Raw genomic sequence first — 27,888 nt, forward strand, 5'->3', positions numbered from 1 at the left:
CGTCACATTTCTCAGATCCAAACAGATTCAGGTAAAACTACTGACCCTTTAGAAATTAACAATATTTTTAAGGAATTTTATGTATCTCTTTACTCTTCTGATCAAGGTCCATCTCCTCCTAATTATGTTACCTTCTTTGAAAATTTAGATATTCCCTCTATTTGTCTATCAGACGTGAAAGTATTAGAGAGTTCAATTACTATTTCAGAACTTCACGCAGCTGCTACATCTCTGCAAAATGGGAAGTGCCCAGGCCCAGATGGTTTTCCATCTGAATTCTATAAGAAGTTTTGGCACAAGCTGGCCCCTTTACTATTAGATATGTCTAACGAATCACTTGTCGCTGGATGTCTTCCTCAAACTCTTAATCAAGCCTCTATTTCTCTCCTCTTGAAAAAAGACAAAGATCCCTTAGCTTGCTCCTCTTATCGCCTAATAAGTTTACTGAATGCTGACTTTAAATTGTTATCCAAATAACTAGCACTACGCCTTGAATCTGTTCTCCCTTCTATAATTTCTCAAAATCAAACAGGATTTATTCGAAATAGGCATTCATTCTCTAATCTTAGATGTTTGTTCAATGTAATTTATAATACTCCGCCTTCTGACACTCAATAGGCTTTGATATCTTTAGATGCCGAGAAGGCGTTCGATAGAGTGGAGTGGAATTATCTTTTCTTCACTTTAGAGAAATTTGGCTTTGGAAAAAACTTTATTTCATGGATTCGGTTACTCTATTCTTCTCCACATGCTTCAATCAGGACGAATAATATTAACTCTGACTACTTTCGCCTTTTCCGCTCTACAAGACAGGGCTGCCCCTTAAGTCCTTTGTTATTTGCTATTGCCATTGAACCCCTTTCAGTAGCGCTCCAATCCAATCCCCATATTACAGGCATAGTAAGAAATGGCATGGAACTGAACGTCTCGCTTTACACGGATGATCTCCTTTTATACATTTCTGGCTTGCCCACCTCTGTCCCTGCTATACTCGCCACTCTTCAGTCGTTTAGCCTGATATTGGGATACAAACTGAATTTGAGCAAAAGTGAAATATGTCCTATTAATACCGCCACTAAAGATGATCCCTTGCATACTCTACCCTTTAAGATTGCCCAACACAGTTTCACATATTTGGGAGTTAAAGTCACACAAAAAATGGAGGATCTTTATAAAGCAAATTTTGCCCCTTTGCTGACCCGAATTAAAGGGGATTTGGATCGCTGCTCCGTTCTTAATCTTTCTTTGGTTGCACGAGTCAATACGGTCAAAATGAATATTCTCCCACGCTTTTCCTATCTATTTCAATGTATACCTCTTTTCCTCCCTCAGACGTTTTTCCACAAAGTGGACAGCATGATCCTGGAGTTTGTATGGAATAAGAAAGTTCCTAGAATGCGTAAGCAATATCTACAAAGGCCTAAACTGCTCAGTGGCATGGCACTGCCTAACTTTAGATTTTATTATTGTGCTTCCAGTATAAGAATTTTTCAATCCTGGCTTCAACTTGAGGCCTCTCAACCCCCTCCAGAATGGCTTATCATAGAATCCAATTCGGCTAAACCTGCATCGTTAAAAGCTTTGCTACACTCCCCTATCCATTCCTCCACATGTCCATATACTAAGAATGTAATTGTTAAAACATCTCTTAGAATCTGGGTTCAGTTTAAGCGCTTCTTTGGCCTACAGACTTTTTCTACCTATGCTCCACTAGCCGCCAATCATGTTTTCCCTCCTTCCCTGATGGATAGTGACTTTTTAAGGTGGGAAAGGCTTGGCATCAACAAATTTAAAGACTTGTATATTGATAATGTTTTTGCCTCTTTTCAGCAATTGTCAGACAAATTTTCACTTTCTAAGCAACATTTTTTCAGATATCTGCAGGTCCGGAGCTTTGCTCATAACATGTTTCCCATGTTCCCCCACCTACCTAACGATTCTGCTCTAGATAGTTTCCTGACACCAATCCCAACCTTAAAAGGCTCCATCTCATATAGTTATAACCAAATTTATCTTTTACGTCCGGACTCCTTAAATTCCATTAAGTTGTTATGGGAGAAGGATCTGGGGGAGGCAATATAAGAGGAAATTTGGGCGGAGATTTTAAGACGAGTTCATAAATCCTCTATTTGCGCCAGGCATAGCCTTATTCAGTGTCAATCGGTTCATCGCACCTATTATACTATTGCCCGTTTGTCAAAGTTCTATGATGGGGCGTCCCCTGCATACAACAGATGCCAGCATTCACCTGCGGATCTTATACATATGTTCTGGCTTTGCCCATCTTTGCATAAATATTGGACAGAAGTTTTTAATATAATTTCTGTAATAAGTGGGGAAAAAGTTGAGCCTGACGCTTTTGGTGCGTTGCTTGGAGTCTTTCCTATGTTACCAACTCTCTCTGCAGTTAAAAAAGACCTCCTCGCTTTTACCACTTTTTTGGCAGAGAGACTAATAGTGATTAAATGGAAGTCACAGGTGTCACCTTCTTATTTTCACTGGGCTCAAGGCGTTCTCTATTTTCTCAAATTAGAAAAACTTCGACTTTCACTGAGTGGTTCTGCTGATAAATTCCAGAAATTATGGGGTCCATTTTTTCAATTTATTAATCACATAAGTTTCCCATTTATCCCGGACTGATACACTTTTTTATGGTTTACAGTGCTACTGATGCTGGGCAGCGTGCAGTTTAACTGCTGTTATACCAATGTATTGTGGCGTGCGTGGGTGGGTGGATGCGTTGGTCCTTGGCTGGTGGGTCGGGCCCTTTAGTCGGGGCGCTGGCCCGTGTCTCCTGCTCCGCGGGCGGCGGCGTTGGCCGGTCGGCTGGGGGGTCCGGCCCGTTGGTCGGGGGCCGGCGTGTCTGCTTGTCCGTGTGCATTACGGTATTGTCTAGTGGGGACACCACTGTTTGCTGACTGATGTCTTGTTTTTGGGTTTTTTTTGTTTTGTTTTTTTTCTCCCTCCTCTCTCTTTTGGCTGTGTTTTTGTTTTTGTTTTAATTTTTGTTTTTTCCTTTTTTATTGTTATTTCCAGTTTATTTTCTGAGGCAGTAATGCTGTTTTTGTTTACAGCATTTTTGATTGTCACTTTTTTACAGTATTTTGATAATAGAGAAGTTTATCGTGTATGTACATATACATATATATTTACACCTGTTTTGGATGAAAACATTTTGTAATGCACTGGTGGCGCACTTGTATTTTCATGTAAAACTTAATAAACAAAGTAAAAAAAAAAATTTTTTTTTTCTGTAGTTACAGAATGCCCCAGAGGCCCTGCGACGTATCGGTACTAGCCCCGGTGTCGTCATCAGCTTTGAGCTTGACCTACTACGCACAATGGCCGCCGCTTTCACAGCTACTGACGAGTTTGTTGCCGATCTACATAGTGTTTTTTTTTTTTTGTGAATCTGGTACGATGGTTCTGCGTTTTTATACGTTCTTCCAAACAGGCTAAACTACTGGGTGAATTTTGTGAGAGAAGGCTGCCACCGGTCTCAGGTGAGGGGGCGCTTCGACTCCAGGTTGGTGGGCACATTGTCGTTTTTGAACTGAAGGCGGTGCACTAGTCATATTGTTGCTATGCTTTATTGCATTTGTTGAAGGGTTGGTTTGTCACCGAGTCCGAGCACCGCGGAAGGGGAGATACGCCTGGTGGAGATCTGCGCTCTGCCGAGTGCCCTCTTCTAGCTGTTTTAGTCTTGTGCTGTCTGGTTGCTGAGGGACATGAAGGGGGATGTGGTGGTGATGCTGCAGCAGCTGCTCTAGTGCGAAGTGGTGTGCACCGTGGTTGTTGAAGATCAGCTGTGTTGTTGGTGTTGATCCATATAGTGTGTGATAGTGTGTTTTATATGTGGCTGTGTTGGGGGGCGTCCGGGTAGCGTAGCGGTCTATTCCGTTGCCTGTTAACATGGGGATCACCAGTTTGAATCCCCGTGTTACCTCCTGCTTGGTTGGGTGTCCCTACAGACACAATTGGCCTTGTCTGCAGCTCCTGGTTGCTGCACTAGCGCCTCCTCTGGTTGGTTGGGGCGCCTGTTCGGGGGGGGGGACTGGGGGAATAGCGTGATCCTCCCACACGCTACGTCCCCCTGGTGAAACCCCTCACTGTCAGGTGAAAGGAAGCGGCTGGAGACTCCACATGTATGGGAGGAGACGTGGTGGTCTGCAGCCCTCCCTGGATCGGCAGAGGGGGTGGAGCAGCCGTGGCCATGAAGAGTGGGGTAATTGGCAAAGTACAATTGGGTAGAAAAGGAGAGGGGGTGGGGGTTTAAAAAAACATGTGGCTGTGTTGGCTGTATCGGCACCCATATAAGAAATGTGTGTGTGTGTGTGTGTGTGTGTGTGTGTTGGGGGGGGGGGCAGTTCGTTACTGAAGGGCCTGACTGAAACCCCACGGTACACTGCTGTGCTTTGGTGTATTGCTTGTGTCTTTTCTATGACAGTTGTTTAAGCCTGAGGCGGAATTGACATTTCAGCCCCCCCCCCCCACCTGCCATCCATCTCTCTCTTTCTTTTGCTCGCTCTCGCTCTCGCTCTCCCCCTCCCTCTCTCTCTCTCTCTCTCGCTCTCTCTCCTTTGATTACCTGTCCTTCACCAGGGGAGATGTTGTACAGCAGTCATACGTGTGTTGTTGTTTAATTTGTAGAAGGTGGCGCTGATGTGTTGGAGTCGGGAGCTCCAGGCTGCATCTGCTCAGCATGTGGATGTAGTGGTGTGGATGTGATGTGGATGTGATATGGATGTTGTGTGGATGTGATGTGGATGTGGATGTGATGTGATGTGAATGTGGTGTGGCCATGATGTGGATGTGGTGCGGATGTTGTGTGGATGTGATGGGAATGTGATGTGGATGTGAGGTGGATGTGATGTGATGTGATGTGGATGTGGGGTGGATGTGATGTGATGTGATGTGGATGTGGGGTGGATGTGGTGTGGACGTGATGTGGATGTGGTGTGGATGTGATGTGATGTGGATGTGGATGTGAATGGGGGGTGGATGTGATGTGGATGTGGATGTTGTGTGGGTGTGGGGTGGATGTGATATGAATATGATGTGGATGTGGGTGTGGTGTGGATGTGGGGTGGATGTGATGTGGATGTGGATGTGATGTGGACATGGTGGTGTGAGACCAGATGTGTTGTGGTATTGTGGTTGTGGTAATCTGGTGATAGAACTTAAACGTCGTCGTTCCCTGGTCTTAAAGGCTGCATTACAGTAAGGTGAGACAGTTTCTGGACTTCTTCCACTGTTTTAGTGAAAGGAACGATGAACGTGTCTACCTGCTGGGTCATCGTGTCCGCATTACTGATGATCATTTATCATCTGCCTGTACTGCTGTGTAGATATCTCATGACATCACCGATAGCCTTCCACTACACATCACCACATTATCCATACGGAGGTGTTCAGTCAGAAGTGCTGTGATGTCTGATTTTGTCGCTATCGCTCCGACCTTTTCCTGTCCCTGTGTAACTTAGATGCCGGAACACGGCGCGCTGACAGGATTCGCTAGTTCACTTCTATCAGGAGCCAAAACGTAGTAAAAAAAACGTAAAGCTGAAATCTGAGCAGGAGTCACGGCGCTGCAAGACACTCTTGATAAAATCAGACTCGTGTTTGCCATGTTGGGTCTTAACAAAGCCGGCTGGTTGACAGGCTCGTTGTCAAAACATCCCGGTAATCCTACTTTCAGTCCCGGGATCTGAGGATCCTCTCGGCTACGACGGACTGTCGTTTCCCACCAAAAAAACATGTTTGTGTTTCTTCCGTCTTTGAAATGGGTTTCTTTATTTCCTTTTTGAAAGATTACCCCCCCCCCTTTTTTTCTCCCCAATTTTACCTATCCGATTACCCCACTCTTCCGAGCCGTCCCGGTCTCTGCTCCACCCCCTCTGCCGATCCGGGGAGGGCTGCAGACTACCACATGCCTCCTCCAGTACATGTGGAGTCACCAGCCGCTTCTTTTCACCTGACAGTGACGAGTTTCACCAGGGGGACGTGGTGCATGGGAGGAACACGCTATTCCCCCCAGTTCTGCCTCCCCCTCGAACAAGTACCTCGACCAACTAGAGGAGGCGCTAGTGCAGTGACCAGAACACATACCCACATCCGGCTTTCACCTGCAGACACGGCCAATTGTCTCTGTAGGGACGCCCAACCAAGCCGGAGGTAACACGGGGATTCGATCAGACGATCCCCATGTTGGTAGGCAACGGACAAGACCGCTATGCTACCCAGACACCCTTTTTTAGTATTTTATAACTTTATTGGACCGTGACAGTGAAAGGCAGACAGAGGGGTATGACATGTCAAAGGTCGCTGGCTGGAATCGAACCGGCGACGTTGTGACCATGTGGTATGCTCTCTAACCATTTGGCTGTGGATATGCCCTGAAACGAGTTTTTGACACTTCGGGATCTCTGCTTTGTCTTTCCAGGTAGTGACGGCGGCTCCACAGAAGTTTAAGATCGACATTCTGCCGGTGGACGACGGCACGCCGCGGATCGTCACCAACCTGGGACTCCAGTGGCTGGAGTACATGGATAACAAGGTTCTCATTTCTGTTTGTCTATTTGCTTTGTTTTTAAATAAACGGGTGACAAATCTTAAGAAATGCAGGAGAGGGCGACCTTAAACAAGGTTCCAGATGATCATTCCCTCCAATTTGTTATAATACAACACAACGTTGTGTAACACCGTGCAATCTACACTAGAATACCAAGCAATGTCACATTTTATAGGGTTGTAGTGTTTGCTCATGGACCATGGACTTGATTCCATCTTGAACAGTGTAGATTTATGATCATTTTTCAAGACCAGTTGATTTCAAGACTTGGATTTACTTTTTTTTAAGTTTAGAAATTATTATCAAACTTCCCCGACAACATCAATGAAGGGCAATCTGATGTGGACTCCGCCAGCGCTGGCACATGCACACTTTAGTCTTTAATATGGTTTTAACTGCATCGACTTGTTTAACTATTCATGTTTACTTCCTGTTCCTTGTATTTTCCATCCATCCATTATCCAGGCCGCTTATGGCTGTTGCAGCTAGAAAAGCGCTATATAAATGCAATCCATCCGTCCATCCATCCATCCTGCTCTCAGGGTCGCGGGATGCTGGAGCCTATCCCAGAAGTCATTTATTTTGTGTAACCTAAATGTGTTCTAATGGTGGGTTGCTCCCTCCGGGTTGGGGATGAGTTTTTGCCTCAAGTGAAGGAGTTCAAGTATCCCGGGGTCTTGTTCATGAGTGAGGGTAGGGTGGAGCGGGAGATTGACAGGCGGATTGGTGCAGCATCAGCAGTAATGTGGACGTTGTACCGGACCATTGTGGTGAAGAGGGAGCTGAGCCAGAAGACAAAGCTCTCAATTTACCAGTCAGTCTTCGTTCCAACCCTCACCTATGGTCATGAGCTTCGGGTAGTGACCGAAAGGGTGAGATCGTGGATACAAGCGGCTGAGATGAGTTTCCTCCGTAGGGTGTCTGGGCTCAGCCTTAGAGATAGGGTGAGGAGCTTGGACATCTGGAGGGAGCTCGGAGTAGAGCCGCCGCTCCTTTGCAACGAAAGGAGCCAGTTGAGGTGGTTCAGGCATCTGATTAGGATGCCTCCTGGGCGCCTTCCTTTGGAGGTTTACCGGGCACGTCGAACTGGGAGGAGACCCCGGGGTAGACCCAGAACTCGCTGGAGGGACTACATGTCCAATCTGGCCTGGGAATGCCTTGAGATCCCTCAGGAGGAGCTGGAGGGCATTGCTGGGGACAGTGATGTCTGGAGTGTCCTACTTAGCTTGCTGCCACCGCGACCCGACCCCGGAGAAGCGGCTGGTGATTGAATGAATGAATAAATAAACGTGTTCAGCTGCTGTCTTGGTCAGGACTCTTGATAATGAGACTCCTTATCTCAATGAGAACTTCCTGATTAAATAAAGGTCAAATAAATAAAAATAAGCATAGGAATGAAAACTAGATCTGAGACATTCCTTGGCGCAGAAAAAGAAAGCCTAAATAAGTATTACAGTGTAGTGAAATCTGTGTTTAACTGGACTTGTACTGTCCTAGTGTCAGGCTTTACACAAGTTTTTGCCACGTTGGTCTTGATTTGGGCGGCATGGTGGCACAGTGGTTAGCACGGTCGCCTCACAACAAGAAGGTCCTGGGTTCAAGCCCCGGGGGTGGTCCAACCTTGGGGATCGTCCTCTGTGTGGAGTTTGCATGTTCTCCCCGTGTCTGCGTGGGTTTCCTCCGGGGGATCCGGTTTCCTCCCACAGTCCAAAGACATGTAGGTCAGGTGACTCGGCCGTACTAAATTGTCCCTAGATATGAACGTGTGTGTGTGTGTCGGCCCGGTGTGATGGTCTGGCTGCCTGTCCAGAGTGTCTCCCCGCCTGCCGCCCCATGACTGCTGGGATAGGCTCCAGCATCCCGTGACCCTGAGAGCAGGATAGGCGGTTTGGATAATGAATGGATGGTCTTCATTTGGACTTGCCACCTCAAAGTCTTGGTCTGGACTTGGTCTCACCTTGGATGGTCTTGACTGCAAGGTTTCGACAATAAAACATCATACAGGACCATACATAGTACATACATGACACTAACAGACTCACACACCCTTCATCTTATTTCACATGTCACACCTTCACCTCTTCTCCAGTGAAGACCAGAACACACTGGTGCCGGTCAGCATGTGCCATCTTGGATGATAACACCATTTACATCTAGCCTCTGTCAAGACCCATACTGGTTTCCTGTTAAATGAAGACATGAGGTTGTGAAAAAAGTAGTCCGTGGTTTGAATGCCGTCTGTCATCGTGCCAGTGAGCAAGGCATTCAACCTGGAACTCCTCAGTGATCCAGTAGTTGGACCGAATGTAATTGATCATAAAATGGGTGAGGAGTTTTCATCCGGTCATCACATCACACTTGAAATACTGAGGAAGTTTAAATACTGCGGTGATGAACCGGTACCGTGAAAGCTCCGTTCTCTGTTGACTGAACCGGACTAATTTAACTGGTGTACTTCAACTGTGTAAAGAGGCGACCCAGTGGAGAACAGCTGCAGTGCATGATTAAATATCGTCCCCTAGTGGTCTTAAGTAGTAACCACGCCGGTCTTTTAGAAACACAGATATTGTAGAAGTATGCGCTCCCTCATCAGTTTAGATAAATAATTACTGAGTGATACACAGCAGAAGTTCATTTGTGGGACTGATACTGTTTCAGTCTAAGTCCACTGTAAAAGTGACAGTTTTTGCACTCAGGGAAGTGCCTTGTACCAGTGATGCTGCAGGGAGGGTTTGATAATAACCTGTGTACATATGGACCTCCGTGACCTGTGATTGGACAGTAAGCCAGGTGTCCAGCGCACTGCTAAAGCAAATGTCAGCAAACTTTTGAAAAGCTGAAAGAAACGTAAACGTGGCTTGCTAGAAGAAAATAACGGATCTCTTGTTTTGCCCAGGGCAGGGTGTCTCCCCGCCTGCCGCCCAGTGACTGCTGGGACAGGCTCCAGCATCCCCGCGACCCTGAGAGCAGGATACGTGGTTCGGACAATGGATGGAAAATGATTCTGAGCTATCTGCCAGTGGAGAAATTTGAAATTGGTTCCCTTTACCCCCTCTCATCTTGCAGTGTTTCAAATAATTGTTTCCAGGTTTTCAGATTTCCATTCAGCTTTTCTTCTTTACAACCTGGAAGTTCTCAGAAGTTGCAGCGTGGTAGCTTTAGCTTGCGGTGTAGGCGAGTCTGACTGGCCTCTGTGCGTCCTCAGGCCACCAACCTCATCAGTAAGAAAGAGCTGCTGACGGTGGACCCAGACACGGATGATGGACAGCTGGTGTATGAGGTCACCACCGCACCCAAACACGGCTTCCTGGAGAGCAAGCTCAAACCTGGCAACCCGGTCAGCACCTTCACACAAGGTACGAATCCACACACGGAGGGAGAGACTAAGAATCAGCCCTTCATTATACGGCTCTAATGAGTACTCGATTCTGATTGGTCAGTTAAAAAGCATCCTGCAGTCTGTTATTTCTGAATAGCAGGCTGTTGTCAGGCTGCATCCTCATCACCCGTCCTGTCCCCGTCCGAATTAGTGTAAGCTAATGCTTTGTAAGCTAATGTTAGCGAGCTAAGTGTGCAGAAGGAAGTCCGGTCAGACTCCTTTCAGATGGTGACTCTGTCGGTTTATTCACTACGCGTCAGGAGGTTCTCGGCCTCGGCGCCAGTCATTATTTCTGGATGGAGCACCGCCTCATCGTGGATTATTCTCACTTATTCGCCAAGTACAGTTAGACACACTGCTCCCTCAGCACACAAACACACACACGGGGACACACAACAAAAAAGGTTGTAGGAAAAAAATTGAAAATAAAGCGACTGAGCAGATTAAATAACTACTTGTAAAACTGCACTTTGCAAACAAATAAAGAGGAGAAGCAGATCCAATTTTTAAATGTTGGACTGCACAGAAATACACCAACTTCTCGTTCCCTGGGTTGTTTTACTGCCAGTGCTCTCCACACTGTGGAGACCCCACCACACCACAGGACACAGTGTAGAGTGGACCGACCCATCATCTCTCTCTCCGTCTCCCCATCACTCCATCATCTCTCTCTCTCCGTCTCCCCATCACTCCATCTCTCTCTCGCCACCTCCCCATCACTCCATCATCTCTCTCTCTCCGTCTCCCCATCACTCCATCTCTCTCTCGCCACCTCCCCATCACTCCATCTCTCTCTCTTCATCTCCCCATCACTCCATCGTCTCTCTCCCCGACTCTCCATCACTCCATCGTCTCTCCCCGTCTCCCCATCACTCCATCATCTTTCTCCTTCTCCCCATCACTCCATCGTCTCTCTCGCCACCTCCCCATCACTCCATCGTCTCCCTCCCCGTCTCCCCATCATTCCATCGTCTCTCTCGCCATCTCCCCATCACTCCCATCATCTCTCTCCCCGACTCCCCATCACTCCATCATCTCTCTCCATCTCCCCATCACTCCACCATCTCTCTCTCTTCATCTCCCCATCACTCCATCGTCTCTCTCCGTCTCCCCATCACTCCATCATCTCTCTCTCCCCGTCTCCCCATCACTCCATCGTCTCTCTCCCCAACTCCCCATCATTCCATCTCTCTCTCTCCATCTCCCCATCACTCCATCTCTCTCTCTCCATCTCCCCATCACTCCATCGTCTCTCCCCGACTCCCCATCACTCCATCATCTCTCTCTGTCTCCCCATCACTCCATCATCTCTCTCTGTCTCCCCATCACTCCATCATCTCTCTCTCTCCATCTCCCCATCACTCCATCGTCTCTCCCCGACTCCCCATCACTCCATTATCTCTCTTCATCTCCCCATCACTCCATCATCTCTCTCTGTCTCCCCATCACTCCATCATCTCTCTCTCTCCATCTCCCCATCACTCCATCGTCTCTCTCCCCGACTCCCCATCATTCCATCGTCTCTCTCCCCGACTCCCCATCATTCCATCTCTCTCTCGCCGTCTGCCCATCACTCCATCGTCTCTCTCGCCGTCTCCCCATCACTCCATCGTCTCTCTCCCCAACTCCCCATCACTCCATCTCTCTCTCTCCATCTCCCCATCACTCCATCGTCTCTCTCGCCACCTCCACATCATTCCCTCTCTCTCTCTCATCTCCCTATCACTCCATCATCTTTCTCCATCTCCCCATCACTCCATCATCTCTCTCACCACCTCCCCATCACTCCATTATCTCTCTCCATCTCCCCATCACTCCATCATCTCTCGCCACCTCCCCATCACTCCATCATCTCTCTCCGTCTCCCTATCACTCCATCATCTCTCTCTCCATCTCCCTATCACTCCATCATCTCTCTCTCCATCTCCCTATCACTCCATCATCTCTCTCTCCATCTCCCTATCACTCCATCATCTCTCGCCACCTCCCCATCACGCCATCATCTCTCTCGCCGTCTCCCCATCACTCCATCATCTCTCTCCGTCTCCCTATCACTCCATCATCTCTCTCTCCATCTCCCTATCACTCTATCGTCTCTCTTGTCATCTCCCCATCACTACATCAAACACAGTGAACACATTCCACACTTCCTTTTTTCTTTCTTCATTCCTTCCTTTCTTTCTGTCCCTCCATTACAAAGCCTTTTCAGACCCACCAAACAGGAAGCTTCATCTTGGACTGTTTGTTTTCTACTGACGAGGCTTTAATGTGCTTTTATTTTACATTACCGCACCCGTTTTAAATAAAAGTGCACAGCAAACAGATTTATTTAAGGAGCGTGGCGGCTGAGCTCGGCTCTCCTGGTCCGGCTTCAGAAAGCTCATTACTATTCTGTGTGAAGCGTCTGTGAGTGTCAGCAGGGTTTTCTTTATTAAGCCTTCATCAATCTGGGGAGATTGTTCCGGCACAGAGAATCCTGATCAGCAAGCCACCGCTTCATATGTACACACTTCCCAGGTTTTTTTTAAAAAATTTAATTATATATATATATATTTTGGGGGGGGGGGGATTTATCCCTTTTTTCTCCCCAGTTGTATCTGGCCAATTACCCCACTCTTCCAAACTGTCCCAGCCGCTGCTCCACCCCCCTCTGCTGATCCGGGGAGGGCTGCAGACTATCACATGCCTCCTCCCATACATGTGGAGTCGCCAGCCGCTTCTTTTCACCTGACAGTGAGGAGTTTCACCAGGGGGACGTAGCGCGTGGGAGGATCACGCTACTCCCCCCTGAACAGGTGCCCCGACCAACCAGAGGAGGCGCTACTGCAGTGACCAGGACACACACCCACATCCAGCTTCCCACCCGCAGACATGGCCAATTGTGTCTGTAGGGACGCCTGACTAAGCTGGAGGTAACACGGGGATTTGAACCAGCAACCCCCGTGTTGGTAGGCAACGGAAGAGACCGCTACGCCACCCTGACGCCCCCCACAGTTCCCAGTTTAACCACTGAGAAGCTGTACTGGGATACCTGAGGGTTCTGACTCCTTTGTGCGAGCTGTCAGTTCCAGTCTGTAGCTGACTGCGTGTCTGGTGTTTGGATCAGCAGCCGGGTTGCCGGCTGGTTTTTGGAACACGCCTTCAGGCGGTTAATTATTTTACTCGCGAGCCGACATTCATCACACAGATTTACAGGATGAGGGCGCGGTGCTGTGGTGGAAATGTTAATTGCGGTATTAATATTAAAGCCTCGGGGTGGAGCTGTTGCTCGACTCTCTGAGGTATTCTTCAACCCTCCGGCAGCATTTGGTTGATTAAAAATACAGCAAAAAGAAAAAAGTCCACCACTTTGTTCCTTGATAAAAATGAGATGATCATTACGACAAAATTCCCCTTTGTAAACACAAGTGATGAAATGTTATGACAGATACACTTCTTCATAGCTTGTTCGTAAAGGTGAACTTTGATTTTGTTAATATATTACACACTGGTTTACAATGTTGAGTAAAAAGATAAATCAAGTTCAGTCATGTGGTCAGAATCCTGCCTGTCGCCCCGTTTGCATTATGGAAACGAGGCGATGTACGAGTATTTTTCATCAGCGCCTCAGTCGGCGGAGTGAACGTTGCCCTCAGATGGAGTGGCACTCTAACCTTACCGTCAGTCTCTCCTCCGTTCCCAGCCGACATAAACCTGGGTCTGATCCGCTACGTGCTGCACCAGGAGAGCATCCAGGAGACCACCGACAACTTCAAGTTCTCGGTGAAGGACAGCAAGCCCAACGTGGTCAGCGACAACGTCTTCCACATCCAGTGGTCCCTCATCAGCTTCCAGCACAAAAGGTCAGAGGGTACAACCCAATAGGGTCATTTACTTCCTGTTTAGGATGAGTCCCCCGTTTCACAAAAGAACTTGAGATTCAGTAAGTTTGGTTCCCAGGGTGAGGGTACATACAAGTCTGGTCTTTGGCTTAAAGGTCAAGAAAAAACACACCAGCGATCTTTGAGATCTGGTCTCCCTTTGCTTCACCGCAGCTACAACGTGAGTGAGAAGGCCGGCACGGTGGCGGTGACGGTGAAGAGAAGTGGGAACCTGAACCAGTACGCCGTGGTGCTGTGTCGCACCGAGCCGGACACAGCCACCTCCACCGCCAGCGTGGGCTCCCGACCCGGCCAGCAGGACTACGTGGAATACGCCGGCCAGGTAACCATGCTAACACTGCCATGTGCTAATATTGATTTGTTAGCTTAAACTAAAAGTCTGTTTGTCTGTCTGTTGACATCTTTCTCTTTCATGATATTGTCTTTCCAGCTGTCTGTCTGTCCACAGGTAGTCAGGCTATATAGGCTAAAACTGCCAAGCGCTTATATCAAATTATTAGCTTCAGCCACAGTGGATATGGGCGTCCGGGTAGCATAGCGGTCTATCCCGTTGCCTGCTAACACAGGGATCACCGGTTCGAATCCCCATGTTACCTCCGGCTTGGTCTGGCGTCCCTACAGACACAATTGGCCGTGTCTGTAGGTGGGAAGCCGGACATGGGTATGTGTCCTGCTCGCTGCACTAGCGCCTCCTCTGGCCGGTTGGTGTGCCTGTTCAGGGGGGAGGGGGAACTGGGGGGAATAGCGTGATCCTCCCACGTGCTACGTTCCCCTGGTGAAACTCCTGCCGAAAGCCACATGTGTTTGTCTGTCAGACAGTATATATATATATATATATATATATATATATATATATATATATATATATACTATGTATGTATATATCCATCTAGTAAAATCTTTCTATTTGTGTATTTAAAGTTGTGATTGATGATGACCTTCAAGTAGAGTTATACTGAGCAGTCTAGAAGTCGAGAAACCTTGATCTATAAATCCCATTCATCTCAAATCATTCCCTCCTCCTCCTCCGTGTATTTCTCAGTGTTTCTGCTAAGTGTAGTTTCTCTTTCATGGCCTCTTAAAGCGTCGCCTCCTCCGTCCGCAGGTCCAGTTCGACGAGCGCGAGGATACCAAGGTGTGCACCATCGTCATCAACGATGACAAGGTGTTCGAGGGCGCCGAGAGCTTCCGCGTCGAACTGAGCATGCCCGTGTACGCCCTGCTGGGCGGAGTCACACGCGCCACCGTTAACATAAACGACACGGACGACGAACCCACGCTGCAGTTTGACAAGAAGACCTACCACGTCAACGAGAGCACCGGTCTCATCCACGCTCCCATCGAGAGGAAAGGTATGCTTCTGAACGCCGGAGGTCCATTAAAGGCTCCTGTTGGAGCCGGTCGACAGATTTGCTGTCACCAAGCGAGTCAGCATCAGCAGGGAGGAGCTGAAGGAAGGGCAGCTTAAACACTTCCATCTTCTAACATCACCCATTACTTTGACCATCGTACATGTTGTACTCTCCTATTAAAGGTAGAATTCAGTTTTTCTGTTTTTAAAAGTTCCCACCAGATGAACTTCACCTAACCAACGCTTCCTTCAGGTCACTCATGATGTCATCAGTCATGCACATTTACATACAGCCAATCAGATCGACCCATCAAAACGTGAAACCCCACCCACTCTCACACCAACCCTTGCTTGTACTTGTCACTCAGAGTTCAGCTCATGAATATTAATGAGGACCAGACCACTCCCTCACGGTTCTTTGGATGATTGAGGACAGTTATGAATAAAGCTAACAAACAAAATATTAGTAATTTCAAATTTAAAACAGTGTTGAATGTCTTATTGTGAATAAAAATAGAAAAACTGACCTCTAACTTGTATACTTTTATATTTCTGTGTGTAGAACGAGAGTCCAAAATGCATAACAACTAATATAGATGATGTTAGAAATAATTAGTGTTTCAATCTTGGTCCGAGTTGCAAATGTTCAACCCCTCCTGTTATCGTTCCCTCTCCCTCCCTCTCTCTCGCTCTTTCTCTCTGTCTCTCTCCCTCCCTCTCTCTCTCTGCCTCCTCTCTCTCCCTCCCTCTCTCTCTCGCTCTTTCTCTCTGTCTCTCTCCCTCCTCTGTCTCTCTCTGTCTCTCTCTCTCCCTCCCTCTCTCTCCCTGTCTCTCTCCCTCCTCTGTCTCTCTCCCCCCTCTGTCTCTCTCTCCCTCCTCTCTCTCCCTCCCTCTCTCTCTCGCTCTTTCTCTCTGTCTCTCTCCCTCCTCTGTCTCTCTCTGCCTCCTCTCTCTCCCTCCCTCTCTCTCCCTGTCTCTCTTCCTCCTCTGTCTCTCTCCCCCCTCTGTCTCTCTCTCCCTCCTCTCTCTCCCTCCCTCTCTCTCTCGCTCTTTCTCTCTGTCTCTCTCCCCCCTCTGTCTCTCTCTCTCCCTCCTCTCTCTCCCTCCCTCTCTCTCTCTGTCTCTCTTCCTCCTCTGTCTCTCTCCCCCCTCTCTCTCTCTGTCTTTCTCCCTCCTCTGTCTCTCTCTCTCCCTCCTCTCTCTCCCTCCCTCTCTCTCTCTGTCTCTCTCCCTCCTCTGTCTCTCTCTCCCTCCCTCTCTCTCTTTGTCTTTCTCCCTCCTCTGTCTCTCTCTCCCTCCCTCTATCTCTCTGTCTCTCTCCCTCCTCTCTCTCCCTCTCCCTCCTCTCTCTCCCTCCCTCTCTCTCTCTTTCACTCTTTCACTCTCTCTCTCTCTCTCTCCTCTCTCTCCCTCTTTTTCTTTCACACTCTCTCACCCTCCCCCCTCTCTCCCTCCCCTCTCTCCCTCTCCCCCCCTCCCTCTCCCTCTCCCTCTCTCTCTCCCTCTCTCTTCCTTCCCTATCCAAGGGGACACCTCCAGCACGGTGTCCGCTCTCTGCTACACAGTGGCCAAGTCGGCGCAGGGCAGCAGCCTCCATGCACTGGAGTCCGGCTCCGACTACAAGAGCCGCGGCATGACGGGCGACAGCCGCGTCATCTTCGGCCCTGGCGTCAGCATGTCCACCTGCGACGTCAAGCTGATCGACGACAGCGAGTACGAGCTGTCGGAGGAGTTTGAGCTGATCCTGTCGGACGCCTCGGACAACGCCCGCATGGGAGACGTGACGGTCGCCAAGGTCATCATCGACGGGCCCAACGACGCGTCGACAGTCTCTCTCGGGAACGCCACGTTCACGTTCAGCGAGGACGCGGGTACGAGTTGTCCCAGACACACAGACGTGGTCGCCGTGGAATTACCTTTTCAAACGGCATGCCATGCTGTTCTGTGGCGGTGTACACAGCATGGGAGGGGATATTCTTGGAAAAAAGTCAAGATCTGAAAATAAAATCAGACATTTTCAAGGCAAACCTGTAGGAATTAGTGTAATTAAACTTGGAGCATTACAAAAAAAAAAACCTCAACCCTATCAAATTATGCTTTGAAATCAGGTTTAGCAGTGAAGAAGTAAATAGTCTGTATTATGACCCGTATAGGGGCTTTGGAGAGACATTATCATGACTTGGTAATTTGGCGTTTCCAGAAGAGGAAATAACCATGCAAAGCCGGATGAGCTGCGCCTTGCAAAGACGTGTAGTTCTCCTCCAATTATTCCAAGATTTTCTCGTAAATTTCCGACTTTAACCTCAGACATTTTGAATTTTTTATCAGAACATCCTCTTCCCATGTGCTGCGTATTCCACGGCCCTGTTACACCATCGATCTGGCCAAACACCACCATGAGTGACAAGCACTGTTATTGCGCAAGAAGAATTGGGCTTATTTGGGAAAATTTTAGGCTTGAGAATTCAAGTCCAGTTTATTTGTGTATCACCGTGAATCACAATTCAGTCCCAGAAGACTTCACAGTCACATCACGCTCTCCAGTAGTTGTAAAAAGGATGGATGACGATGTATGGCAGCCATTATACTTAGACCCTCAGTTCGGATGAGGAAAAACCCCACAGAAAAAACAAACTTCATGAAAAAGACAAGATGGGAGAAACCTCAGGAAGAGATTGAGAGGAGGGATCTCTCTTCCAGGACTGATAAACATGCAATAAAGGCCACATGGATAGAGTAGACAAAATGTAATGCATGTATAATTACCATTAATGTGGCACTTAATGAATACACATCATTAATAAATAAATACAATAATAGAACTTTTTACTTGCTAGAACTTAATAGAAGGTCTTTCGATGTCTGGTAACTAGTTGGTTAGGAGAAATGTTGTTTTAATACAGGACAGAAGCAGTAACACATGTAAATTCTGCACTGGGTACATACTGAACATTAAAATAAAGAGACGGCGATCCTCAGCTTTATATTCTAGATGTGATTTGTGAAGTTGTCTTGAACCATAAACTCCTCCCTGTAACAACGGCTGTTTGTTCCTCCCACACCGCTGTCCCAGGCACAATCGAAATCCCCGTTCTGCGTCATGGCAGTGACCTTACCTCCGTGACATCCGTGTGGTGTGCGACCCGACCCTCGGACCCCCTGTCGGCCAGCCCGGGGGTCGACTACATCCCCAGCTCCAAGAAGGTGGAGTTCAAACCGGGGAAAACGGAGGAGGTATGAAGCAATAATATTTTGTTGTCAGTTGACGACTTGGAGATAGATGTTTCATATCGAGAATGATGAAGACCTGTTTTGACATCATGAGGAGGGATTGTCTTTGGGATGGGATAAGATTTTGTTATCAATGAGCCAGTGTTAACTAGGATGTAGTTCAAATCTGGCAAAGGAGATTTTAGCAACTTTCGTGGAGTGAAAAAAAGGAAAATGTCAATCTCATGTTTTATTTAGCAGAATGTAAGAGCTGAGGCAATCTACATCAGCAGGGCCACACCATTAAAGTCATTCCAGAGAAAAAATAAAATTTGCATATTTCTTTTATTGATTATCTTCACTAACATGTCAACTTTTCCATCTAAAACGAGCATGAAAAATGCATTTTGTGTTACTACTGTGTTTTTATTCAGTTTTTTAATTTACTACTTCAGTTTGGTGGAAATGCAGTAATTCGGCTGTCGGTTCAAGTTTAGGTTAATGATTGACTCCCATATCATAAAAGGACCAAATTTGGCAGAATTGCTCCTGAGTAGGTTCTAGATTAAAGATATCATTTATTTTTAAGATACCAGTCTTTAGTTAAAATTAGTTATTCTCATTTAGTTAATTCATTAGTCACAAGGGCCTCTTTTCCCCAAGTAAATGACAATGATAGAACGGTAGAAGGATCGATAGATTCTCTATTGTTCTACTTGAGGAAAATTGTTTTCTTGGCCTGTGTATCTATATACGAGTTCACCTTCAAACACACTTTTATTTTTTTTCATATTACTTACAAACGTGCATGATATTTAATGGGATGTGTACAAACACATGAACAAGGACTATTGATGGGGTACTTTATTTAACACCGCTGTGGCAGAGGGGCAAAACTTCTACCAAAACAGGCTTTATTCCAGGTTATGGATGTGTATCTGTGGCCCAGTGGGAATAAAGTGAAGGTTGAAGGGGGTTCGGGGTTGTGTGCTGTAGGAAGTGTTTGGGTTGAATTTGTTCTTGATTGCAGGGGAAACAGATAGAGTACTACAATACTATGGGTTGGATTATACTTTTATAAAGCAGCAACAGAAAGTGCTTTGAGTTTGTGGACGACAGAGAGTATCTGCCAGCACTGTTTTAGGTCAAATTAAAGCTAAATTCATTGCTAATGTCTTTGCCTCTCTGGTTTCAGACATGCAGTCTGACCATTATGGATGACATCCAGAACCCAGCCATCGAGGGTCCTGAGTCCTTTGTAGTCTTCCTCAGTTCGCCCCAGGGTGCCGTCCTCCAGGAGCCCTATGAGGCCAACGTGGTCATTACAGACACCTTCCAGGACAGTACGTATACGCTGGAATTCATAGGACTTTTGAAAATTCCTATCTAGTGGTGTTTCTTCTTTTTTAGCTAGAATGTAAAAATAATGAACATTTTATTTAAAGGCATCTTTCATGACACTCAAGGTCACCTTACATCAAATACAATAAAACAAAGCAGTAAAAAAACCATCAGTGCAATCAACAATAAAATACAATAAGTAATAGAGCATACGTCGGCAGGAGTTTAAGGAAAAAAAAGAATTTGATGGTGTTAATGCTGTTAAAGTGAGTATGCTAGTTTAAAAAGGTGGGTTTTAAGAGCAGTTTTGAATTCTGTAATGGAGTCCAGTAAGCGGATGTGACGGGGAATGGAGTTCCAAAGTTTGGGTGCAACATAGGGGAAAGCCCTGGCACCCATTATGCTGAGGTTGATGGCTGGTAGTGCCAGTAGACCTGCTGGTGAAGACTGCGGGGAGCCAGATGGAGTGTATGTCTGAAGGAAGTCTGTGAGATAAGCAGGGGATAGATTATGAAGAGCTTTGAATGTTAATAATAAAATGTTTAAATTAATCCACTGTGACACAGGAAGCCAGTGTAATTGTATCAGCAGGGGAGAGACATGCTCAGTGGATGATTACACGTTCAAAGACAGTGGACTTTGAGTGTGTAATAATCTGTGCTGCAGAATTCTGAATGAGTTGAAGTCGGTGAATAAGTTTGTAGGGGATGCCTGCCAGGATCACATTGCAGTAGTCAATGCATGTTGTGACCAAAGCATTGACTAAGACTTTCGTGGTGTGTTGTGTTAAAGCAGGGTGTCGTCTGGAGATGTTTCGCCGATGGAAAAAGGCAATCCGGGAGACATTGATCATATGATTGGAAAAGAAACGGTTACGATTTAGGATAACACCAAGGCTCTTAGCCTGAGTGGAGACAGTTATGGGTGGTATGGGGAGTGAGCAAATATTCGTTTTGAGAGTGTAGATTTAATGCCAATGAAGAGTAGCTCAGTTTTACTACTGCTGAATTTCAGATAATTGTTAGTCAGCCATTATTTGCAAATCATGGAGCCAAGCAGTGAGGGTACTGGAGGGGAGAGTGGAAGTGGCCTTAGTGGACACATAAAGTTGTGTATCATCAGCATAGCATTGGAAATGGATACCATAGTGTCGGAAGATGTTGCTAAGAGGGAGGTGGTAAATGATAAACAGGAGTGGCTCCAACACTGAACCCTATGGAACTCCACGAGGAACTGTCAAACTTTCTGACCGGCAATTCTGAATTTGTACAAAATGTGTCCTGTCTGTAAGGTAGGAAGCAAACCTCTGATACACAATTCAACACAATGTTCAACTCCAGTACTAGCCAGACGATCCATGAGGAGCTGATAGGATATAGTATCAAAAGCTGCGGTGAGGACAAGGAGGATGAGGATAGAGAATAGACCAGATTCAGCTGCATGAAGGAGGCCATTAGTGTTCTTACCCAGGGCTGTTTCTGTGCTATGTTTGGGGCGAAAGCCAGATTGAAATTGTTCAAAGAGATTATTGTTATCAAGGTAGGTCCGGAATTGAGATGCAACTACCCTCTCAAGGATTTTGGAGATGAATGGTAAATTGGAAATAGGTTGGTATATGACAAGAATATGGCAGAGATTGAAAGGAAATATGGGAAACTAGAGACTTTATAAAGAAACGTGATCTCTCGAGTGACTGTTTGAATGTAAAAGTGCCAGGACAAAAGCAAACCTTGTTCAGCATTTACACCTCAAACAGATGAATGGCCATGTGGTGAAAAATCATTGCATCTCACTTAAATATTTAGAATTTGACCTTCATCAACTGTTCTTACTACTGATTTTTCTGTCATTGACCTCTCCCAGTTCCCAGTATGCAGTTTGAGAAGAGTGCATACACGGTGAAGGAGAAGGAAGGGGTTCTTCACATCCCTGTCATCCGTAGCGGCGACCTGTCCTTCAGATCCTCGGTTCGCTGCTTCACACGCACCATGACCGCCATGGTGATGGATGACTTCGAGGAGAGGAGGAACGCCGATGAGTCACGCATCACCTTCCTCAAGGGGGAGAAGGTAAGTCCAGGTGGAGGATATATTAAAAGAAGTTGAAATTTTCAGTAAGCCAGGGCTGAAGTCAGCTTAAAATTTCCCGATGAGCATAGTTTGATGGAACTGTCTTAAATCATTAAGGTATCAATTACTATGATGAAGTTAATTCATACATACGCCGTGCTGATATTTCTGTCTTGAATGCAGGGCTGTTGATTCTGTTGGCCTGTCTTTAGTTAATTTAATTACATTTCTGCTCCATTTGAATTTCAAACTTTTCTGTTTTTAAACTTTTCAGTTTGTAACCTCCAAGAACAAACAGTTGCAACCACCTGTATGAGATGATTTTCATGTTGCTTTATTAACCATTTGAAAAAGCCTAAAAACTAAAAATCACATTTTGGCCATGTCTTTAGTGAGCAGTGTGTGGTAGGTTAACAGGAATTTACGTTTTGTTTACAGTTTTGCTCTTTTTGTTTGATTCGTCTTCCAGGTGAAGAACTGCACGGTCCACGTCAACGACGACTCTGTTTTCGAGCCTGAGGAAGAGTTCCAGGTGCATCTTGGGACGCCACAGGGTGACCACTGGAGTGGCGCCATGGTGGGGATGAGTGACATTGTCACAATCACCATCACCAACGATGAGGATGGTAAGCAGGCGTTCAGTCCCCAGTGTCTTGCTTTCCTGTCCACAAACACGTAGATTAGATAAGTGGATGGAGTCATCAAAGAATCCCACCATCTTCTACAGTTTTTGTTCGCACTATACTTGACTGTGGTTCTGTAAAAAGTGGAATTGTTGTGATCCAGTTTTCATGGTATAGTGTAATAAACAGTAGGTTGAGAAATGTTGAAATGTTTTTTAAAAACATAAATCTTCTTCGCAAAGAATTGTTTGTGGTATAACTGGAGCTTGAAAATGTCTACAATCCTCCCACTGTATGAGACAATTCAGACATTTCCATCAGTCCAGGGCTGGAAAGACGTCTTTACTGACGGACACATTTCATTTCCATTTCCTGTGATTGATCCCTTGTTTCTGTTAGGTTGAGCTGTGTTGTAATGAACTTGCAGAAGTTGATAATTCACGGGTCAAACTAATTAACAAATTTCATCTTTAAAACAGAATTAATTTTGAAGATGAACCAGCAGCTCCTGATTCTGCATATTGAGGATTTTTTTTCTCCCACTGAACGGTTTCATAAGGGATGTATGAGATGCTTCCCCCATGTGTGCCTTTTCACAAAGCATCTTATCGTTCCTCTTTCACTGAATGTGCAAACGTACAAACTCAACTAAAGCCATACCACTAGAGGGCAGCACTGTGACCTGCGCTGTGTACTCTCCTCCCTCCCCCAGCCCCGACCATTGAGTTTGAGCAGGCGTCCTACCAGGTCAGAGAACCCCCCGGTCCAGATGGCATCGAGGTTCTGAACATCAAGGTGATCCGCCGGGGCGATCTGGACCGCACCTCCAAGATCCGCTGTAGCACCCGGGATGGATCGGCTCAGTCCGGGGTGGACTACAACCCCAACAGCCGTGTGCTCAAATTCACCCCTGGTCAGTGCTGATAGTAATCACGTTTCTCCATCAGAAAGCTCTTTTCCTCTGAGACGTGTAAGTGTCTCTACATTTATAAAACATGTGAAAACATCGATGACTCGATTCTGGAGTCTCTCAAGAATTACTGTTGCAACCCATCAGCAGGGGGCAGCTAACCTCTCCCACGATGGCCGTGGTTTTTTCTTTCAAGGACTTTTGTGAAAGTCTATTAAACCTAGAATGAGGAAACCTACTTGCTGCTCACCCCCTTCCACATGGAGGTCAGGGGTCATGGTTAGTTGCAAAATGGAACTTACAGAGACCCAGAATCAGTTTTATTTGGCTAAGTATGTGTAGGCCTACACACTCACACACACACACAAGGAATCTGACTCCGGTTCCTCCATTGCTCCCTATGTACTTACACAGAATAGACATGCAGCTAAAACCAACAAGGTAAACATATAACTACTATATACAGATACAAATATATATATATATATATATAAAAAGTACATTATAAAAAAGGGAAGACAACAATGATGTAACAGGAAGACAGTAGTGCGGTTGTGCAACGATGCTGGAATAAACATGTTAACGGGTAACTTCTTATACATGAGGCAGGTGGACAAGACAGAATATGCATGTATAGAATATACAGTATATACACAGCGTGCTTAGATTTATGTTTGACAGTGATGACGTGTTAAAACTTCTTAAACTACAGGATATACAATTATATGCATAGTATTAAGTAATATATGTAGTTTAGTATTTGTAGGTACAGTGGGTGTTCAGTGTTACAGGTATATTGCACGGGGATTGTTTCTGACACTGTATGACTGTTTTTTTTGAGGGGGGGGTTCCACATTTTTCTCCCCCAATTGTACTTGGCCAATTACCCCACTCTATCCGAGCCATCCCGGTCGCTGCTCCACCCCCTCTGCCGATCCGGGGAGGGCTGCAGACTACCACATGCCTCCTCCCATACATGTGGAGTCGCCAGCCGCTTCTTTTCACCTGACAGTGAGGAGTTTCACCAGGGGGACGTAGCGCATGGGAGGATCATGCTAATCCCCCCAGTTCCCCCTCCCCCCCAAACAGGCGCCCCGACCGACCAGAGGAGGCGCTAGTGCAGCGACCAGGACACGTACCCACATCCGCCTTCCGGCCCGCAGACACGGCCAATTGTGTCTGAAGGGACGCCCGACCAAGCCGGCGGTAACACGGGGATTCAAACTGGCGATCCCCATGTTGGTAGGCAACGGAATAGACCGCTACGCTACCCGGACGCCCCCATGGTGTATTTTTAAGGATCTGGCGGCCTTTTATTGAATACATGGAAACATTGCCTCTATCAAGCGTGGACTCGCTGTAACCTCTGAGCTGGCTCTGATGCAGGCCGGTACCAGGTCCACCAGGTACAGTGGTGGAGGTATCTCAGTAAAAAGTATGCCATGCTTATAAGAATTGTTTTTTTATGTTATTATTATTTATTCATTTGTGGGTTGTTTTGTGTTTTTCCATTTCATTTTTGGGTTTTTAGTGGGAACAAGTTGTACAGTTTTTGCATATTTGAAAATTCTAAACTGAAACAAAAAAAAGGGTTGGGTCATCGGTGCAGTAATACCCTCGAGATTCCCACAATATAACGGCCTTCCTGCTGGCTTCCTCCGCAGGGATGGACCACCTCCTGTTCAAAGTGGAAATTCTGTCCAACGAGGACAGGGAGTGGCATGAATCGTTCTCACTGGTCCTCGGCCCCGATGACCCCGTGGAGGCGGTGCTCGGGGAGATAACCACGGCGACGGTTACGATTCTGGACCAGGAAGCGGCAGGCAGCCTCATCCTCCCCGCCCCGCCCATTGTAAGACGACGAGGTTTAACATGCAGCTCTGTCACTGGGTCTTTACAGAAGGATTTTGAGCTTTACAAGTTTAAAATCGTCTGTCTACCAGAAACTTTTCTATACACACTGCCGCCGTCTTTTAACCTTTCTTATATCAGCTCAGAGACGGTGCCTTTGTAGCGCTCCAGCCCCTCTGGGCGTTGGCTGTGTTTTTGAGCTCAGAGAGCAAAACTCCACAAATTAAGAATATTTCACCTTTAAGCAAAGGCGTGCCAAGCTTCAAGAAAAGGATTTTCAGTCTCCTCACAACAGCAGAACCGTTTGTCCATAGCTAACCCGTCTCTGGTGCCAGTCCAATGAGAGTTTGTCTTTTTTCACGGTCCATTAACATACGTAACAGCATCCATTAACTTAATTGACACTTTATCTGGAGTTTTCCTGCACATGGTAGCGTGCATCTTGAGTACGAGTAACCCCAGTGAGAATGAACCCTGACACTGAACCCTTCAGGCTGAGTTCCTGTTTCTCTTCACCGTCTCTCCCTCCGTCTGTCTCCTCGCCCACTCCAGGTAGTCTCCCTGTCTGACTATGATCACGTCCAGGAGGTGACCAAGGAAGGCAGTAAGAAGACGCCGTCGCCGGGATACCCCCTGGTGTGCGTCACCCCCTGCGACCCCCACTACCCCAAGTACACCGTGATGAGGGAGCGCTGCGAGGAGGCGGGCATCAACCAGACCCAGGTCCACTTCTCCTGGGAGGTGGCGACGCCAACCGACACCAGCGGAGCCCGCTCGCCCTTCGAGACGGTCACGGATACCACCCCCTACACCAGCGTTAACCACAAGGTACGCGAGTCACCGGGGTCCCCTTACCTCAGAAGTAGACGCAGCTTTTGTTGGTGTCCATTGCTAAAGAATGAAGAGATTGTTCAAGAGTGACGTGTTCATGCTGCGTTGAATCAGGAATTAGACTGAACCATTTATTCTGACTTGCGGCAGTAGCTCAGCAGTAAGTGTCCACAGTCATTTTTGAGTAAAAGCGGTTCAGTTGACCAGCTGACATGGGACTTGGCAGGTGATTGACACCTTTTATTTGTCAGAGGGATTAAACCTGCAGGCTTTTATCGACGGTGCCCCCTGTCTTTCCTCCAGGTCCTGGACAGTATTTATTTCAGTCGGCGGTTCCACGTGCGCTGTGTGGCCCAGGCGCGGGACAAGGCGGGCCACCCGGGCACGCCACTGAGGAGCAACATCGCCACCATCGGCACCGAGGGCTCCATCTGCCACACCCCGGTTACCACAGGAACGGCCAGGGGCTTCCAGGCCCAGTCTTTCATCGCCACGCTCAAATACCTGGACGTCAAGCACAAGGAGCACCCCAACCGGTGAGCAATGACTAGGACAGGAAGTAAGGGGGCGGCGTTCAGGGCTCGCTCACAAATGAAGCCATTGCAGAACCAATACTGTAGAAATGTACACACACATTAATACATTAGGACTCTTGCATGGCGATAAATATTATTACCAAATGTTATTTATTAGTGCAGGGGTGTAGCACCACCCCAGAAGGGGTAGGTTGTGTTTTTAGGTACATGTATTCAGAGTATTCATTCAGAGTGCAGGATGTCTTATGCTGGTTAGGCTTTGACCAACTACAGGGGACTAACACACTATTTACCATCGCATCTTTTTGTTTCCCAGCATGCATTTCTGCTACATGCAGCTCATTATGTTCAGAAGGTAACTGTTGTGTGGTGTAACTGGGCTTGTTTTGGTTTGGGTGTGTGAGATGTTTTAATTTTTGTGTTTGATCAGATACAACCCCCAATATGATCTCTCTTTCTCTCTCTCGCTCTCTCTCTCTCTCTCTAGCATCCATATCTCAGTGCAGATCCCGCATCAGGATGGCATGCTCCCCCTGGTGTCCACCATGCCTCTCCACAACCTGCACTTCCTGTTGTCAGAATCCATCTACCGCCAGCAACACGTTTGCTCCAACCTGGTCACGCTGAAAGACTTGCAGGGCCTCTCTGGTCAGTGGATACACACACACACACACGCACACACACACACACACGGATATAAAATGTCTACACACCCCTGTTAAAATGGCAGGTTTTTGTGATTTAAAAAAAAGGAAAACAAGATAAATCATGTCAGAACTTTTTCCACCTTCACTGTGGAATTTCAAAAAAGAGTGTTAAAGGTTCTGGCTGGAGGGGCATCTGGGTAGCATAGCGGTCCATGCTGTTGCCTACCAACACAAGGATCGCTGGTTTGAATCCCCGTGTTGCCTCCGGCTTAGTCGAGCGTCCCTACAGACACAATTGGCTGTGTCTGCAGGTGGGAAGCCGGATGTGGGTATGTGTCCTGATTGCTGCACTAGCGCCTACTCTGGTCAGTCGGGGCGCCTGCTCAGGGGGGAGAGGAAACTGGGGGGGAATAGCGTGATCCTCCCACACGCTATGTCCCCCTGGCGAAACTCATCAGTGTCAGGTGAAAAGAAGCGGCTGGCGACTCCACATGTATCAGAGGTGGCATGTGGTAGTCTGCAGCCCTCCCCGGCTCAGCAGAGGGGGTGGAGCGGCGACCGGGACGGCTTGGAAGAGCGGAGTAATTGGCCAGGAACAATTGGGAGAAAAAGGGGGGGGGGGGAATCCAAAGAAAAAAAAAAGTTTTGACATGAATTATCTTGGTTTCATTTTCTTACATCACAAAAA

At 47.0% G+C, this 27,888-nt stretch overlaps 1 protein-coding gene across 1 annotated transcript in view; it reads left to right on the forward strand.

The window, feature by feature from the left end:
* Positions 1–27,888, forward strand: part of fras1 (Fraser extracellular matrix complex subunit 1) — a 333,688-nt gene that overhangs the window by 288,371 nt on the left and 17,429 nt on the right. The window contains exons 51-65 of the mRNA XM_056280308.1: positions 6,443–6,556; positions 9,777–9,927; positions 13,633–13,792; positions 13,985–14,153; positions 14,937–15,183; positions 16,709–17,053; positions 18,256–18,416; positions 19,588–19,735; positions 21,597–21,802; positions 22,272–22,428; positions 23,138–23,338; positions 25,000–25,187; positions 25,739–26,014; positions 26,321–26,553; positions 27,041–27,201. Of these exons, the coding sequence (XP_056136283.1) occupies positions 6,443–6,556; positions 9,777–9,927; positions 13,633–13,792; positions 13,985–14,153; positions 14,937–15,183; positions 16,709–17,053; positions 18,256–18,416; positions 19,588–19,735; positions 21,597–21,802; positions 22,272–22,428; positions 23,138–23,338; positions 25,000–25,187; positions 25,739–26,014; positions 26,321–26,553; positions 27,041–27,201 (2,917 nt within the window). The remainder of the gene's footprint in view (positions 1–6,442; positions 6,557–9,776; positions 9,928–13,632; positions 13,793–13,984; positions 14,154–14,936; positions 15,184–16,708; positions 17,054–18,255; positions 18,417–19,587; positions 19,736–21,596; positions 21,803–22,271; positions 22,429–23,137; positions 23,339–24,999; positions 25,188–25,738; positions 26,015–26,320; positions 26,554–27,040; positions 27,202–27,888) is intronic.

The sequence above is a fragment of the Lampris incognitus genome, chromosome 1, assembly GCF_029633865.1.
Source record: "Lampris incognitus isolate fLamInc1 chromosome 1, fLamInc1.hap2, whole genome shotgun sequence".
NCBI lineage: Eukaryota > Metazoa > Chordata > Actinopteri > Lampriformes > Lampridae > Lampris > Lampris incognitus.